The sequence below is a fragment of the Galleria mellonella genome, unplaced genomic scaffold, assembly GCF_026898425.1.
Source record: "Galleria mellonella isolate WM207_F2 unplaced genomic scaffold, CSIRO_AGI_GalMel_v1 utg64, whole genome shotgun sequence".
In the NCBI taxonomy this organism is placed as follows: Eukaryota; Metazoa; Arthropoda; class Insecta; order Lepidoptera; family Pyralidae; genus Galleria; species Galleria mellonella.
Genome location: NW_026442133.1, coordinates 8,335,193 through 8,353,786, shown reverse-complemented (window position 1 = coordinate 8,353,786; position 18,594 = coordinate 8,335,193). Strand labels below are relative to the sequence as shown.

General features: G+C 29.9%; 1 protein-coding gene and 1 long non-coding RNA gene across 2 annotated transcripts in view; one reads left to right on the top strand and one right to left on the bottom strand.

The window, feature by feature from the left end:
- Nucleotides 1–13,798, bottom strand: part of LOC113512589 (uncharacterized) — a 35,578-nt gene extending 21,780 nt beyond the window's left edge. The window contains exon 1 of the mRNA XM_052900139.1: nt 13,218–13,798. Within this exon, the coding sequence (XP_052756099.1) occupies nt 13,218–13,290 (73 nt within the window). The 5' untranslated portion in view covers nt 13,291–13,798. The remainder of the gene's footprint in view (nt 1–13,217) is intronic.
- On the top strand, nt 1,824–7,821 carry LOC128201867 (uncharacterized). Its single transcript, XR_008253482.1, has 2 exons — nt 1,824–2,165; nt 7,413–7,821. It is a non-coding gene; the product is annotated as an uncharacterized LOC128201867 (long non-coding RNA).
- Nucleotides 13,799–18,594: the final 4,796 nt, after the last annotated feature.

Sequence of the window (18,594 nt, the reverse complement as noted above, 5' to 3'; positions counted from 1 at the left end):
TCGTCTCATGTTTACATTACATTTCCAGTCTATTAATACGAAAGTACGTTATACCAAGTCTTTAAACAAACTCATTTTGCATTTGTAATATTAGCATAGTCTTATAACGTACTACGTACTGACAGACTGACAATGAAAACACAAAAATGAGATAAAACAAATTATTACACTAATATGCGTGTTTTGTAAATGTGTACACGTGACAGATATGAAACTGTATGGAATTGAAGTTGCAAAAATAACGAAAATTCACGTATTTATTTTAATTTCGATTCGAAGGTATTCGGAACTTTATTTGTATCAATTTACAAAATATTTCTGATTGTTATATAATATGGCGATCAAATATATAAATATTTACACCATATTTACAAAAAGTATACAATTTTGTGATTTATTTTCCTATTTCATGTTACATTCAGGTACATCACATTCAATTATAATCAAATATATTCACTTAAAACAAATAACACTTCAAAATTTAGAAATAATTAGAATTTATTTTGTTAATATTCCCACCAAATCAGCTTCGAGCATGTATTGTGTAAATTAATGTCCTACTTTTCTGTCTCGTTTTAACATTTATGTTAAGTTTCCTCTTTTTTACATTTCCAATCTATTTACTTTATAATCTTCTTACCTTCTTACCCCTTTATTCATAAAAATATGAAACGTCTTATAAACCTTTTTTAGCTATTGAAAAGTTTTATCTTTTTCTTTTGTGTTAAATTTCCAATTCGAAAGAACGTAACAAAACATTATTATAGTTAAAACAGTTTTGTAGGAGGTTTTAATTTTTATAAAAGGGTAAGATTATATAAATTTTTAGTCAGCCAAACATCATATTGCTAAACACAAGATTTTTTTAAATCAAAATCAACGCATTTTTGCAATGATACAAATAAATAATTAAAAATTTCCCAGATCAGAACGATATTGAAATTAAAATTGTAAACTATTTTTCTGGTGTAATATAAATATACAAATTAATATTAATGTATTAATTTAAACGACGAATTTCAATTATTTAAAAACGAAAACATATTATAAAATATGTTTTAATTTAGATTTTATTTGATTATATTACTTATGTCTAAATAATTATGTGTAAATGAAAATATTCAGTAAAAATAAATATCTTTTCGAATCATTGTGGTCTGTTTACCTGGTTCTTTTCTTTTGATAAGAATTTTGTATTTTTTTAAATTAATCTTCAATATACTTTTTCACATATACTTAGTAATAAAATATATTTATATTTTTATTTACCCAGTTAAAAAAAATTGACTTGTTTTTAGCAAATCATTTCTATGGAGACCCTGTTTCTATATAATCTAAGAGCATAGTATACAGAACTTATAATTAGTAAGAATTCAAAATACTTAATCTATGGTACGGAATCTTAATAGCAAGAAAGCATTTCACACAAGACCGGTTTAAAATGTAAATGTTGCAGTCAAAACTCTTAATCAGTCAAATGTACTATTGACTAGCAACATCAGTCAATAGTACTTTTGACTGAACAGGTTGGTCAAAAATGGTTTTGACTGAAAATTATTGGTTATTAGTATTTTTGACTGCAAATTTGTGGTTGAAAGTACTTTTGACTGACGCTCTTCGTCAAAAGTAGTTTTAACTGCAATAAAGCATCAGTCAAAACTTCAAAAGCACTATTAACTCGTTAAATGTGAATAATAAAGATATTTATTAAATGTGAAATCGTTTATTACGATAAAATTAAGCATTACAATCAATACCAAGAAAGCATACACTTAAATTAGATTAGGACTTTTTAAGAGTTTTGACTGATACAACCAGTCAAAACCACTTTTGACGGAATCACTTAGTCAAAAGTACTTTTAATCAACTCCATTGGGCAAAAGTACTATTAACTGTTATTTTAGTCAAAAGTATTATTGACTAAAGCATACGGTCAAAAGTACTTTTGACTGGTTAAGAGTTTTGACTGCAACATAAATACTGTCTCACGTTTGCTTATACGTCAGTTATTATTCACCATCCTTCCGAGAAAGACACGTATCTTTTATCAATATATTAATTGTTCGTGTATAGTGCAAATGTGATAATAAACATATTACCTATGGATTTACAGTTCTGTATAGTAGAATAACAACAGTTTGGATACGAATTGGAGTATAATGGCTGTAAGTTAAAATTACTAAAACGAAATTTATTTTTCTGTGTTCTCTATTAAAAAATATATTATTATATTTTTGTGCAGTAAATAATTAAAAATTTCAGAAATACTTTCAATAAGAAATTAATCTTAGATTGATCTTTACATTTTTCTTCGTAAAAAAAATCCTTGATATCGATATTATAACTTGATATCAATACTATAACAGGTTTATATAAGTACTTACTACTTATATAAAATAATAATAAATAAATGCTTCTTTAATTAAAGATTTTTCTTTATACCTTAATCCTTTTTGGTAAAACCGCACTGTTATGTCAAAGTTAAATATTATATAAGTGTTTTAACCATATTTACTCGTTTTGTTTAAAAGTTTTAAAGTAAAAACAGTAATAAATACTAGCAGTAGCTCTATATTTACAACATAAGACAACAAAATAGTCACTAGTAAGAAAAATAAATTAAATTAAAAATAGTAATAATACGTACCATCAAAAGCTATTCTTGATTTTAGGAAAGTATTTTATAAATTAAAAATGTCCAATCTTCAAGACCCGAGTTCTATTCACCGATATTAATACATATGCACAGTATATTCCTAATCTGTCGTGCGATAATATTATATTACTAAAAATATTGTTATTTGCCGTATTGTCCCGGTATAGATTGGCCCACCCCTTAACTGTGACTGTTGTAAGAGATGACTAAGTAAATTTAATGGTCGCACTTAGTGACTGCAGCGTTCTCCTAAAACATCACCGAAATCTAATTGTGCTTGCCAACCCGTCTGCCAAGCGTGGCAACTACTGGCAAAACCCCCTTAAGGCGTACGCTTATGTTCAGCTTATGACAGTTAACGACTGATATGACGATTATTATTTATAATAAGCTACCTATATTACTTGTGTCAGAGGCTGCATTATTTCACGAAAATAATTTGATTAGAACATTTCATAACAATATACGAGTACACAGTTTGTTTTGGCAAAATTCTTTGTAGATCTTCAATATTTTTATTTTCTACTAACTGTATCTCGTGGCTTTGCGTGCTTAATCAGTATATATGTAAAGTGTCCTATGCGATATAGCCTATTCATGTACGTCAAGTCCATTTCATTTAAATCTATTGAGCATTTAAGCGTGCTTGAGTAACAATCATATTTAAAAATTTTTACAAACTCGCATTTACATATTATAATATTATTTGGACATAAGAATAATAGAATATACTCCTCTGTGTATGGAAATACCGACTGAATAATCTTAGTACTTTAATGAGTCAGTATTTTCATAGACATACATCTTACGTACTAGATATTCGATAAATGTGAAACTCTTAAAAATTCATATCTATAAATTATTCTAATTGTTTAATTGTCTAATTGTATAATTATTGTAAAATTATAAATAAATATTCACTTCTATATTCACGTTAAAAACTTGAATTTTTCCTTGAAAATGGACGATGGATGGACTGCTTTATTATAACCAGCTAATTACGGTTCCAGGTGTAGGGCCAATACTGCAAAACAATTATTGGCTAGTGACCAAAATCAACTCTATCGTAAATGGAACTCAATTTTAGTGCAAATTAAGAAAATTGCTAAAAAATATCTTCAACATCACTCGAAATAGCAATGAAAAAAAACCCATGGGTGCCCTTTGATTGTTTTGTATAAAGACTTTATGGGCTACTTTCATTCCTTTTCTGAAACTGAGATACTATTTAGGTAATTGTCGTTTAAAACAATAAAATAATAAGCCTCTTGTTTCCTGCTGCAATTTCCATGATTGATTACATTTAGTGGAATATCCAATGACACACTCATAATAAGCCATATCTAATCGATGTACAAAAAGTAGGACTCCATATAAATACGTTCCATTCTAATTTGATTTAGTATTTAGCATTAACGGCATTTTTATAGTTTTCTTTTATATTTTTCTGATATACGTATCAGCATATACTAAAAGCTTATAAATCCACATCGTAGAACACGTCCTAAATCGATATTTTTTTGATACTTTAGGTAACTAGCAAAATACTAATCAGACAAGATAGTCGTGCATCTAGACTTTCAATGTTGAAAAATACTAAGTTGAATAATAATTATTGTAAGTTGTAATCGGAAATTCCTGAATGTAAAAAGTGAGTAAAGCTAAGTAAATGATTGAAATACTAACATATATAATTTTATTCAAGCTAGCTAAATTGTGTGGAAATTCTTTTAGATCTCATAATTTGTGTTGTTATGTTACATAAATAATAATCTATCAAGCTGCTATAATAATATATGATGGAAAAACACGAATTTGTTGTGATGATCACCCGTTTTTTGTTAATATTGATATTTAGAATGCACCCATATATAATCGGTACATGCTGGTGCTACTAACATTGTTGTTTCTGGTTGTTATTTTTTATATTTATACTTAGATATCTATGCTCTGTCTCCTCTCGCTATACAGCCTGATTCAGCTAAGTAAACGTTTCTCAATTGATTTCTATTTTCATTTATATACATAATCAATTCTGAATTATATATATAAATAAGTCTGGATTATATATATTATAAGTCTAGATTATATATATAACTCAGCATTATATCTATAAGTCTGGACTTAAGCTCAATCCGCAATCATGCAAATATTTTTAATATTAACTCACATTTAAGATTTTAATTTATTTTTATCAATTGCTGTATAAATTAATATAGACATATTTATATTAAGAATTAGAAGATACTTTGATAATTACAGTTTTATTTTATATATACACTTATACCCGCATAGGTAACTCAAAATATTATAAATATGCACTTACCTATTTAAGTAGTTAATAAATGACGGGTTAATATCTTTCAGTTGTTTAAACTTTATAAAAATAAAATAAAGTATACCTATTCCCGAAAAACGAAGTCAAGTATAATTTGGCAAACTTTTACCCACATTATAAAAACTACGGGCGGTATAGGTGTGGTTAATTTTTGATCACTAAAACTACTACTTTATCGGCCATCGACTGATATGCAGAACGAACACCGATTCACAATCAATTTACCTTTGTTGAAATTGAAAACAGTTACGCTCATTTCATAATTTATCACTGTGTTTCACAAAAAATAATCCGACTTCAATTATGGCGTAACTAAAAACTTTGATGTAAAAACTAAACTACTAAACCGATTTTGATAAACATTTTTGGTACTAAACTGTATGTATACACTTTCCGATACAGAAAAAAAAATACAACCAAATTGAGAACCTCCTTCTTTGTTGTTGAAAAGTTGAAAAATCTATATGATTCTTCTTATATGTGCCGTATGAATCTTTCAGATTGTATAGGTATGTGATAACGCATTTTACTTCATATATTTCTTATATCTAACCTGACCAACTTTGCAATAAATACTATCAAATTATCAAAGATATAATATCTGTTGTCTTTATTAACTGGCGTTTACAATTGATAAAAAATAATTCATTCTTTATTTGGTGGCGTAGTATCATATAACGTGAACACCACTTCTCATGACTAAAAAGTCGTAATAAGCGATTACAGTGGCGTGTGAGGTCATTCAACTCAAAGGTACTTTATAAATACGAGAGTGAATTTGTTTTTTTTTTTTTATTTGTTTGTTTGTACCTTTTAGCACCTTTTAACCTTCTTTTCAAATATCCGTCATGACTGATTTGGTATACAAATACTATATGGAATGAAGAATAGGCTATTATTTATCCGAGTCAATAATAGTTTTTATCCTGATAAAAAAACGCCCTCTCGATAAGTGGCGATAGGGGTCAAAACAACGCTGAGACAGCCAGTACCTAATTATCTATCCTATCAAATATCAATTATCCTATCAAATTAGACAGAACCAAAATAATCTGTAAGTAGGTCTCTGTTTTCTTTAGATAAAATAATAATTAAGTAGATATAAGAAAAACACAATAAATCATTTACATAAAGTCATTTTACCCTATATAAATCTGTTTATGGCGTTTTTATATGAAACAGGCAACTCATCATCATCTTCCTGTCTATTCCATTTATTATTCAAATAAATAACTAATAAATAAAATGTAGATTTCAGAATGTGGAGATGAGGCCCTTTTATAAAATTCCTACTTGAACCTATTATTCCTATTTTGAAATTTTGAATATGCTTTTGAAGCCCTAACAAAAAAAAAATCCTTTTTATTACAAAAATATATATCCGTCAACGATATCTAAAACTAATCCAAATTTTAAATAGTATTAATAATTGCTGAGATATAACTGCGATAGAAGGACGCACAGACAAAATCGCACACTACAGATTCCTTTACATGATTCTAGGACGATACCTTTATTAATATTAGAATGTTTATTACCTAATTAATGTGTAACCAAACTTATAGATAATAAGATAAACAGCGGCAAAACCCAAAGACAAGAAGATACAAGGTGAAAAAGAGTCAGAGCTGATCCCGCAAGCAAAGTATCTATACAGCGTATTATACCTAATTAATTTTTAGAGAATGACGTCAGCATCATGCTATTAATGCTCATACTTTTGATCAATAGAAAACACGCATTTTATATCTATTGGTTATTCTGTTTAGTATAGTCTAATAAGTTATGTGATAATAAATAATTTTAAAAATTATAACTAGTTGCCTAATCTTTTAACTAAAAGTTTATAACTTCCCAAAACCTTTGTCCTTATATGGCAGTTACAGGTACAGTACAGAACAGTAGTTTCTTAAAATAAGATCTATATTGAAAATAGTATTTTCTTAAATTTATTCTCATGAAAATCTTAGTTCCATTGATTAGTCTCATTTAGTTCAATATGTTTCTTTTTTATTCCAAGCTTTATTTTTTAATAAATTTATAAATATTTTCTTGAAGTGAATCACTCCTGCAGCATAATTGACCTAATACATACTTTTTTTTTTATTTAAATGTATATAAATAATAAAACGGCGATAAATTTTTGTTTTATAAAAAATCAATTTACTATTGTACTGAAAGTTTTATTACTAAAACCTTTAGACACACTACGGTTCATTAGGTGAACATTTAACATACCTAGTTTAGGAACCATATACCTAAACTAGATAAGTTAAGATAATATTACTTGGAAATGCCGATAAAATCTCTTTTCTTGATCGAAGAATTTTTTTACCTATGCATAATATCATCATATTGTGATCATGCCACTTATGTATTACTCAAACAACTTCTAATGCAAAACTTTTATTGTTTCAGATGGCTGTTTTCCGGATTCTGATACTGATAATATTATTCGGTTTAATTAAATCAGCTGTACTAGTCGGAAATTATAGATGTCCCTACAATATGGCTCCAAAAAAGATCAGCAATACGATTATATGTGTTCCTAAAGACGATGAATGAAATTACATTTTTATGGATTGTTCTTATTAGTATTCAGTAAATTTGGAATTTTTGTCTATGATACATTTCAGACAAAGTATCGATAATATTTATCGGTACTCAAACCTGAAATGTTAACCTAACCTCATTGATATATTATTAATTATATTTAAATGTGTAATAGTACCTAGTCTCATTGATATATTATTAAGTATGTATAATATATGATTACTTGGTATTTAATCGATTAATTTGTTAATAAAAATGATGTTTTTTAATTATACTCGAACCCTTTTTAATAACTCATAAGCATCTAGGTTCTATTTTTCTCTTATAGCAATACTCTATAAGGATATTATTTTTGTAATAAGAACTTTTACTATATAAATAGCAGAAAAGGTACCGAAAAAAAATTATACATTTTTGACAAAAAATTATACATTTTTGACAATGTATCTAAACAAAATCAAGACTTCATAGAAGTGTATTTTATAGTGAATATATATATTCATATGCAACTTAATGGCAAATAAATTCAGAGTCCACTTGATGGAAAGGGCTAAAATAGAATTACACGAACCTAAAATGACCTTTTTTTTGTTCATGTAGATCTATTTAAATCATACTGCAATTAAACGGACAAAAAAGTCAGTTTTGTTTTACTGTCTGCAGTGTTATAGAACAATATGGATACAATCCTATATATACGAACTGTATAATGAGAATAACACAAATATAATAAACACAATGCCCATAGAAGTCGTTTCTAGTGCGTTGCCATTTTTGAGTAGGTACTCTTATTTGCTTATAATTCGTACCCTGTATTTCATTACCATCTCCATCTTCAATCGAACATACTTATTACATTTAAGAATAAATATTAATTTAGTTTCGATGATGTAAACCTATAATTTCCCAATTATGAAAAACTGTGTGATGTTTATATCTGCTTACATTTATGGGAATGTGGTGAGCTAGCCATGACTTCATCCGCTGCCATTCTTGAACACTAAGGTAGGTAAAGTTAAAGGTAACATCTACATTATAAATTCACATTTACACACAAACACACATTACACCACACTACGATAAATCGTTAAATCATCAATAAATACGGATCCTCCTCGCGGATCTCCTACGGTCGCGTTTCTCACTGGAAACCATAGTGGTTAATTCTTGTTCAATTGGTCACTATGGGCCAACTGACCTGCCTTCATCCTCACCTATCACCCTTCACTGATACCCCGCCAGCGTATACCGATAGCTCAGGCGAGTCTTCACTCATTAAAAATTTAAATTTAAAAAGTAGTTACTAAGAATACTTTTCAGTTTTATGTTTTTCGTCTTATATATAAAATAAAACATACTGCATAATTGTGTACTCAATAATTGTGAACTATGTCGTTTCATTTGAAATCTCAAGAAGTATTGATAGATCGTACAGAGTTTCATCAGTAAATAGTAGATCTTGGGTCTAGTCAAGTCAGCCACCCCTGATGTGGATCAAACGGATCGCTGTGGTAATCGACGCAAACTGCTGGAGCTTAACGTGTGAATGTGGCACTTCAAGCAGTGCTGGTCGACGCCTTTTAAATAGACGTAAGTAGGCGATACAAGGTCTACAAATATCAGGGGTGGCCAACCAGTCGATAGCGATCGGTACGGTACCTGAGATTTAGTAAGTATATTATTCCTATACGTTTTAAGACAATTAAATAATAATAAAATGATGATATAAAAGTGCTCGTAAACAAGTCTACTACAATAAAGATGATTTGATTTGAATTTACCTTCGCAGATTAGGAAGGTTTTAAAATCGACCCAAAAGTTTTCCATATCTTCATTACCTGTCTAAAAACGAGTTTTAAATATATATTTTTCCTATATAACATAAATAGCAAACAAGCAGACGGTGCACATTGTTGAAAACTGCGATAATTGCGATGCAAATGCGGCTAAACTATTATATATTTATAAGGACGACGAAATAAATAAAATACATATTATGTTTTTAACATTCATTTTACTAAATTTTTAATAGAATCGATTGAATGCATTTCAGTTTTAATAGTAAAAAATAAGTGGCCAGTACCTGCAATAATAAAAAGAGTTCATTCTTATATATTAAATTGAATCTGCAACACACATAATAAAAAGGGGTAACCGTCACCTATACACATAAAGCATAATGGATATTACAGAAAGGAAATATGATGTGTATGGTACTTACGTTTTGCTATTATTAACCTCCGTAATCTATAATTTATTTTTAAAACAAGGGGAAAACGAGTATGCGGCTCACCGGATGGTAAGTGACTACCGCCACCCATAAACACCTGCTACACCAGAAGCACTGTAGGTGTGCTGCCGACCTTTTAAAAATGGATATGCTCTTGTCTTAGAGGTTATGATGTCGTATCGATTCGGAAGTACTGCTGGAAGTTGATTGTAGTTATACGCGAAAAAAGTGCCTTGAAAAACGCACGGTCGAGGACCGCCACTCATCCAGATGGTTAGGATGGAACAAAAATTTCACTGCCATGTCCCTGTTTTTAAATCGAAACACATTTATTAAATTTAAGAGATATACATTCATTTAATATAAATACTTTTTTAATAAGTGATAATAGAATAGTAAACTCGCCTGCGCTATTAGTATATGCTGGCAGGGCACCAGTAAGAAATGATAGGAGAGAATAAAAAGGCAGGTTAGTTAGCCAATCGTTCATCCATTCAACATAATAGTTTCCAGGGATCACGTTGAGGTCAACCTGATAGGGTATATTGCTAGCAATGGGACTGGTAGTCCGCTATACTAACAATCCCTTCTCCTCCACCTTCCCCAATATATATACTTCTACTACTACTCTATTAAAAAATATACATACTAATACATATACTATAAAAAAAATTATATAATATAATGAATTAGTGAGCTAGCCATGACACTCTGTAATACTCTTGAAAACTAAGATATTTGTAAATTCAATATGGATATATCCTGATATATTCAGGATTTACAGTCGCAGTCTACTGTCAATACAATACTCCGCAATAAAATGTACGAGCAAAGATTCAAAATACCCAATTGCTAATATCTAATCTTATTTGCTAATTATAAATGGTTTAGAAGCGTGTATATTATTTTTTAAATGAAAGGGATATTGTCGCTAAAGTTCACATGCTTTGCAATTTTTACGATAACTCAAAAAGAATAAATGGAAATATAATAAAAATATAATATTTTAAAAGAACCGCTAAAAACAAAACAAATCATGTTATGCGGTCCATATACCTAGTTAATCCATAACAATACGGACTAATCATTAATAACAGGTTTAACAAACATGATTCTATACGATTGCCAGTATGCTAAATCTTCAAGTTACTTAGCGAACTATGGTGGAGCTATGCTTGAAGTTTCTTTGCGTTACAGAATTCGATATGAGGATAACCGCAGAAAAACCTAAGTAACTAACATAGCCCGAAGGTTAAATAGGCTGATATAGCAATGAGCTTGTCACCTAGCTCGAAGAACCGACTCCCGATGGAGAAGTAAGGTTCTTGAGTAGCGATCTCGAATGGGCAAACGCAGCATATGACGACCTCCATTAGATGGAGTGCCGACCTCAAATGTATTGCAGGGAATTAGTGGATGCAGATGACTTGGGACCGTTCCTTATGGCAGTCTATGAGGGAGGCCTATGTTCAGCAGTGGATAGATAAAGGCTGATGTGCTGATGATGATGACAAATAGTGTTTAGTCATATTATTTTACATTAATTTAAAATACAGTTAGTTACAATTTTTATTTTAGTTATTTTATCTGTACACGAGTAAATATTATACAACAGTATTTAAAATAGTAATTCAAACTAGTTATTAGAAATTACCTAAATTCTAAATTACTTTATTTAGCAGTATAAACCCTAAATAATGAATTCCTAATCACGATGATGCTAACAATGATCATTTGGTAAACCATAGGTATATATCGGTTTTATGTAAAAATAATGTACTATTTCTAGAAATATTTATACATGTGGAAGTAAGATTAGACTACCGGTAATGTTTAGACATTACCCGTCAAAAACTGCTATCAGATGGGGAAATCTTGTTCACCTCACTGTCAAGTTTGAGACACATTAAATGATGTGAACCATATATTGTTAGGGTGCTTTGTAAACTCAGTACACAAAAAAGAATTTATGCTCCATTTCCTTAATCTCTTCCAAACTATATGAGCTAAATCGAATATAAATGTTTTTAAAAGTATCTGTGACATAACATTGACCACATTAATGTTCTCTTTCCATAAGTTACTAACATAGGCAAAAAATTTACATCTAAATGAAATAGAAAATAAAAATGCTAAATTAAAATTCGCACACAAAGGTAAGAGCCACCTACTCACGAGATTAAAAGAGGAAGTACTCACTCAAAGTCCTCTATTTGTTTGTTACATTTACACATCTAAACTACCAAAGTGATATGTAAATTGGCCAAGGAATATAATTTTAGACCCAAGGAGCGACTAGTGACAACATACCTACTTGAATTTTATGAAAACGATTTAGTTGGCAATATATTATATCAACAACAACCACGCCCCAAATTTTTTTTAAATTCTACATTTACCGACTCATGTTGGTAAATCCCAATATTTTCTAGTTAAACGTAACCCCAGTTAGAATTGATTAATATTTGGCGATGGTTAAAAAGGGACGCTGCTGCCCTCGATCATTAAGTTCTCTTAGTTGCTTCTTACGACACTCAAAGAAAGAGGTGGACTTAATAGAGAGATATACTTATGATCAGACCTGTGTTTAACGTTAATATACCATTGCGAGTAATATGCATGCACGTCGATTTAATTATAGTGATTGTACTTATAACGGACAAAATAATATATATTTACATTCAATATTATATATTTTATCATATATTTTTATTTATACGTTGTAGGTTGTGTCTTGCTACTTAGATATGTGTTAAAAATATTGCTTTACAGGTATACTACATGAGTCCTCTTATATGGTGGTAGCGCATTCCAGAGTAGCGATGCCTCAAGTGTCTAAAGAAATTAGAAAGAAAGACAAAACGATGTAATAGAATAAAAAAACAATAGAGTTGTTAGAACGAAGTTCATGAATATGATAATTACAGAGAATTTTAGACCTACATTTCAAGTATTTTTAGTAATAATAAGGCATTAGTGAGAATAAACAATAAGTTGCAAAGCAATCTCAATTATCTTTGTTGATGTAAAATACGAGTATATAGGTACAAAGCTGAGATCTATATAAAATATATGATGGGACTTACGGACAAACGTAAAAATGTATAGAACTATTAATTAAATGATCTTATTTAAGTTCAGGACACTTCAGTTTAATGAATAATGGGGAGTGTTTGAACCAGTGTAATTTTTGTTTTAAACATGTTTAAAATAAAATAATAAATAATATTGTATTATACATTAGGTATATTAAGATTATTTATTTATTAATAAGTTTTTATATGACCATTTATAATATATATATTAGGTTACAACAACAATGTACACAGGCGGACTTATCCCTTAAAGGTATCTCTTCTACGAGTAGTCAACCTTAATAATCCGAAAGAAGAAAGTATCTATAGGATTTATATACAAATCATAACATATTTATCACTTACCAGGTATATGTGTAAAGATACACAACACTACTGCAACTCCATATAACATTGTAGTACACAATTTCGAACTCATTATTCTCTGTACAAAGTCATTGAAACCTATTCAAGATAAATACACAATTTCCACGGTCCATTTTCCGCTACTTCATGAGCAGAGCACCACTTAAATTGTTACGTTTGGACGCGTAATATTAGATAACAAGTGAACAGTTAGACAAGAAGTCGTTGTTATACTGATTGTGCCAGTACTACGCTAGGGAACACTTCATTCGGGGGGGTGATGAACCAATTGCGCAATTCGACACAGACTATTCTACATGAACTGCACAACAGCTGAGCAAACACACCACTCATAGAATGCCTTAGTGGTTGGGACCACAAAACAAAATTATTGAAAACGTAACACAATCATATTTTATTCTTATTGTGTCTCTGTTGTTAGTAACTAATATTGTCGTTAATAAAGAGTCTCTCTCAAAGGTTGAAGTCTTATTCGACAGAGACTCCAATTCTAATAAGGGTAGCTGGTTGCATTTTATACTTGCAGTGAACGTCGTGCCGCGGCTACTGAAACTGTCCAAGTTGCAGCGTCATTTGCCATGTCCCCACCTCATCGCCGCGACCTTGTCGTGTATTATTATGGGTTTACAGACAACAATTTACAATAGAGTGACGAGCCAACGACGAACGATAGTGAAACGAGCCGATAATAATAACGTTGAATTCCCAATACGACGTGTGTCGCAACCATGCATGCGGGTGCCACCTATGGAAATTCAAAATTATGTTTTACTGACTATTTACAGGTTGACTAGTATATCATTATATCTACTTACACATAACGTTTCGAAAACATCCGTCGTTTGTATATCTATAGAGATGGGTAATTTCCATAAAACCACAGAAGGACGGGATAATAGATGCCATCATATTATCTATTAATAAAGTAAGCATATGCTTGTATCAAGAAAATTTGTATTAGGTAGCAGAATCTCGTATTTTTGATATCCTAGTTGAGAAGTTTAGATCTTTAAGAACGATGAAAATCAAATTTTATTTATTACATGATAATATCGTAATACTGAATAAGAAATTCAGTGTCCATGTCATGTAAACAAACGCATAAACAATTTATCTTTACTCCAGTCTGGTTGTCTTACAAAAAAGACAAGTAAAGGAGACAAAGAGCAACAAGTGTCAGTCACCTACCTAAAAGAAATTTACAGTTGTAATTCATAATTATGCATTACTCAAAATATACTATCTACACGAAACTTATTATATGTTATTCTAAAAGTTATTAAACGATTGCTTTAAATAGTAAAAAGTAATTAAAGAGCAATTGTTACATTATAATGATTCATACTGTAACTACAATATGTATTCATGAAGAGCGCGTACTTGCGATTTATTACGCCTTTCGCGGTGTGCTATTAAATGAATACATTATTTATGTATATGTACACGTTATATGTGTTTAAAATAAGTGAATTAGTCTGTTCTTTTGAGCAATATAAAATGCTAGTTTCTTCACTAGAAAATCTGTAATTCATGGAGGATTAATATTTATTTTAAAAAATAATGTACAATTTAAAAGACGAAAGGACATGGAGGATATATCAATTGAGCAAACTGTTGGAGTATCTTGTGTGGAACTAGAAAATTATAATTATTTGCGTAGGTATATGGTTCGCTGTCGGTTTGTTTTGATTCTTTTAAATGGCCATATGGAGGAAACATTGAGATGAGCTGCGCGGAAAAATAAGAACTTATTTATATGTGAAGACTTTAACGTTGCTCTCTTATCAAGTTGCTCAACTAGTTTGAAATTAATAAATGTATTTAGGTCATTAAAAACAATGGTTCCACTAGGTCAAAAAATAGCATGTCGGCAGGTCATTAAAAATAATTTGGCACGGTTTAAAAATAGAATTTAATCTAATATAATAAAATAATATATGCTTCCAAAATATCACAAGATGGCCCGGATATTACCCGGATGCATGCGAAAAGCTGTTTAAAACTGTTTAACGTGAAACTAGTACTGTATTCAAAATAAAAACTTTTACTACTAATGTGAAAATAAAGTTTGGCGAGGGGCCACGTTTGGTATTTATAAATCTAGAACCAAATTTTATGAGCTATATAAACAACAAGTGCAACAGAAATAGTGTTCCAAGAGTATGTAAAATTGTATTCTAAAACATTTAAACAGGTTTGCAAAACAACCCTCCCAAGTCCCTCTACTTAATTAAAAGACTTAATAACTCTGACAATAAAATTAAAGCCACTTGGAAGGTAGTTAATAGTGAAACCGGTAAAGGCTCATGATATTAAAATTGTTTTAAATATTAATAATTAATTAAAACTAACATTGAAAGTACAGAAAATTTGGATACTTTTTTACTAATATATCACTTCCAACAACTTAATTTTTAATCTTTTCCGTATCTGTGGCTGAAGCTGTACTTAAAAATTTAGCAAGTAATTTAAAATGTTAGCATGCCATCATCTGTGTTTAGTTTTAATCATTTAAATCGCTTAATAATAAAAACTGAGGAATTATGGGGTATATGATATATAGAGATATGCCGTATATCTCTTAAAATACTTGGTAGTATAATTGAAACTATTGCACCGTCTCTTGCTTTTATTTTTAATAAAGGCATAGATGACGATTAGTTTCCTAATGTAATGAAACTCAGTAAAATTATACCGTTTTTTTAAGATTAAAAATGACCCGGTAAACTATAGATCCATTTCCATTCTTCAACCAGATTATACCAACAGTGGTTACGAACAGACGACGAAATGTCGAAATAACATAATCAAGAATATTATCTGTAACCCAGATAAATTATCATATTTTACGTAATTTTAATTCCGTCTCTTACAAACCATTAACCATGCAACGTGAAAGACTAAACCCTGGGGGATGAAAGGATTGTTAGTAATGAAAATTAGTAACCCCATTGCCAGCAATATATGTTACTCTATCTGGTTGACTTTTACGCAGTTTCCCCTAGAAACCATTCCTATTGATATATTGGTAAAATCGTTACAATAGACCTATGGGCCTGCTTCATCTTCACCTACCATCTCTCAATAGTGCCTCGCCAGTGTATACCAAGAAAGCAGGCGGGATTATAGTTCCATTATCACCCATTAAAAAAAATTTAAGTCCTGAGTGACGGCACATCACGAAGTACGCTGGTTCATATGCGCGATTGCTCCAGACAGATTCTTATTATAGATTATTATAAATAATTAAATATTTGCTTCATGCCTATTTACTATATTTGTAGAAAATGCAAAACAACCTACGGTTATATTAAACAGAACTAATTTATTGTTTAAATATGTACAGTCAGGACTTGTTATGACCTACAAAGGCAATTTGTTATGTTAATTTGTTAATAACAATTTCATTGTTATGTAAATAATACGCCGACCAAACACGAGTCACATCGCGTGCACCGTTATATCAAATGTACCATAATGATATGAATTGAAATACCTAATAATGATTCAACACGCAGGTTCAGTATAGGAATTGTAAAACACAAACCTGCTTACCATATCTTAACTCATGGTTAAAATAAAATCTTTAACCAGTAGATCATGCAATAATAATTAGGTTAGAAGATGCACGCGAAGGTCGTGTAGTTTGAAAACTCTTATAATCAATACATCAATTAATCCGCCATTCATTCCCGAGATACAATTAATAATAAATATCTGATTTATCCTATTTTCCTTGCCCTTGGATACAGGATGTTGGGGAGTATGATGGATTTCTCAGCTTTACGGTAAATATTAAAAAAGTAATTATAAAATTTAATAAATTTCGTATATTTGAAAATAAAGTTTTACAATAAAAAAAAAAACAAAAGGAGATTAATACAATACAGACAAAATATAAAAATAAATGGGTAATAAAAAGAAACAAAAAAGGTTACAATCTTCAACACAAGATTCCTCAGAATAAGATATATATATATATATATATATATATATATATATATATATATATATATATATATATATATATATATATATATATATATATATATATATATATATATATACATATATATACATTAACCATATCACATATACAGCAAAATATTTATTAAGAGTTCATTAACACCTCTAAGCTTAATATAGAATGAAGGTGTGCAGTAAAACTATTATATTATATGACCATGGGCGGCGGTAGTCACTTACCATCAGGTGAGCCGCATGCTCATTTGCCCCCTGTGTTGTAAAAAAAAATATAATGAGATCCTATGACGTCAACAGCTAACATGATATATTAAAGCTAAAAGAGCTGGATCGCTATTTTTTAAGTGTTGTATTGCGGTATATTCCTACATGTACATGTAGAAAATGGTCGAAATGATGATGATGACGATGATGTGTATGGAATCATATTAACAATACCTCTATATCAACCGCTGCTATTCATTGCTGAACATAAGCCTTCCCTATAGACTGTCATAAGGAACGATTCCGAGCCACCTACGCATGTAAATTCCATATCGATCACGCCTTTTATTTAAAAATTACAACGAGTAGGTATAAAAATACTAAAAGTAAAAAAAATGCCGCAGTGAGAGCCTCACGCTTAATATAGTTATTATTTCCTATTGGTCCAAGTACTAATTTATATTTCTATTTATCAACCCTTGCGAAAACGGAGCGGGTCGCTAGTTATAAATTAACGAAAACTGCAACAGTACTTCAATAATCAATCAAGCAAATTGTTAGGTAACATTGTTAAACTGGTTTTAAAGCAGAAACAAAACGAAAGGCCTCTTGTTTATAACGAATGTTTTGTCATTCGTACTTGTTGATTTCATTAATATACTATTTTATTTAAATATCTACCTCTAATATAAACAATATAGGAAAAGGTGTTTCCCGTAAAATAAATATCGTTATGGTTCTATATATGAGTAATCATTTATTAACTGTAGTCAGTCTATACACTGTCGACTATTACAGATTTTGCTTCTGACGGCATGGCATATTTTTGATTTTATCTCGCAGGCTATCTAGTCCAGCATTCGATGCTCCATACCTACTTTCCTGTACGTTTTGTATTTTATATAAGTATATATGTGTAAGCCCGAAAGTGGCACTTAAGCCTCACAATCAAATGTTATTACTAAGACAAAACATTTATCAAGGGCTTTGATCACAAAATCTCATCAAGGAGCATCATAATAAAAACGTAGATCTCGTTATTTTCCATACTATGTTTTAGTATCACCATGATACCACCTACGAAATAGGGTAAATATGTAATCAAATTTCTGATTTAAGTGTCTATAATAAGTATTCATAGAAAAATAAAAAAAAAACTTATATTATC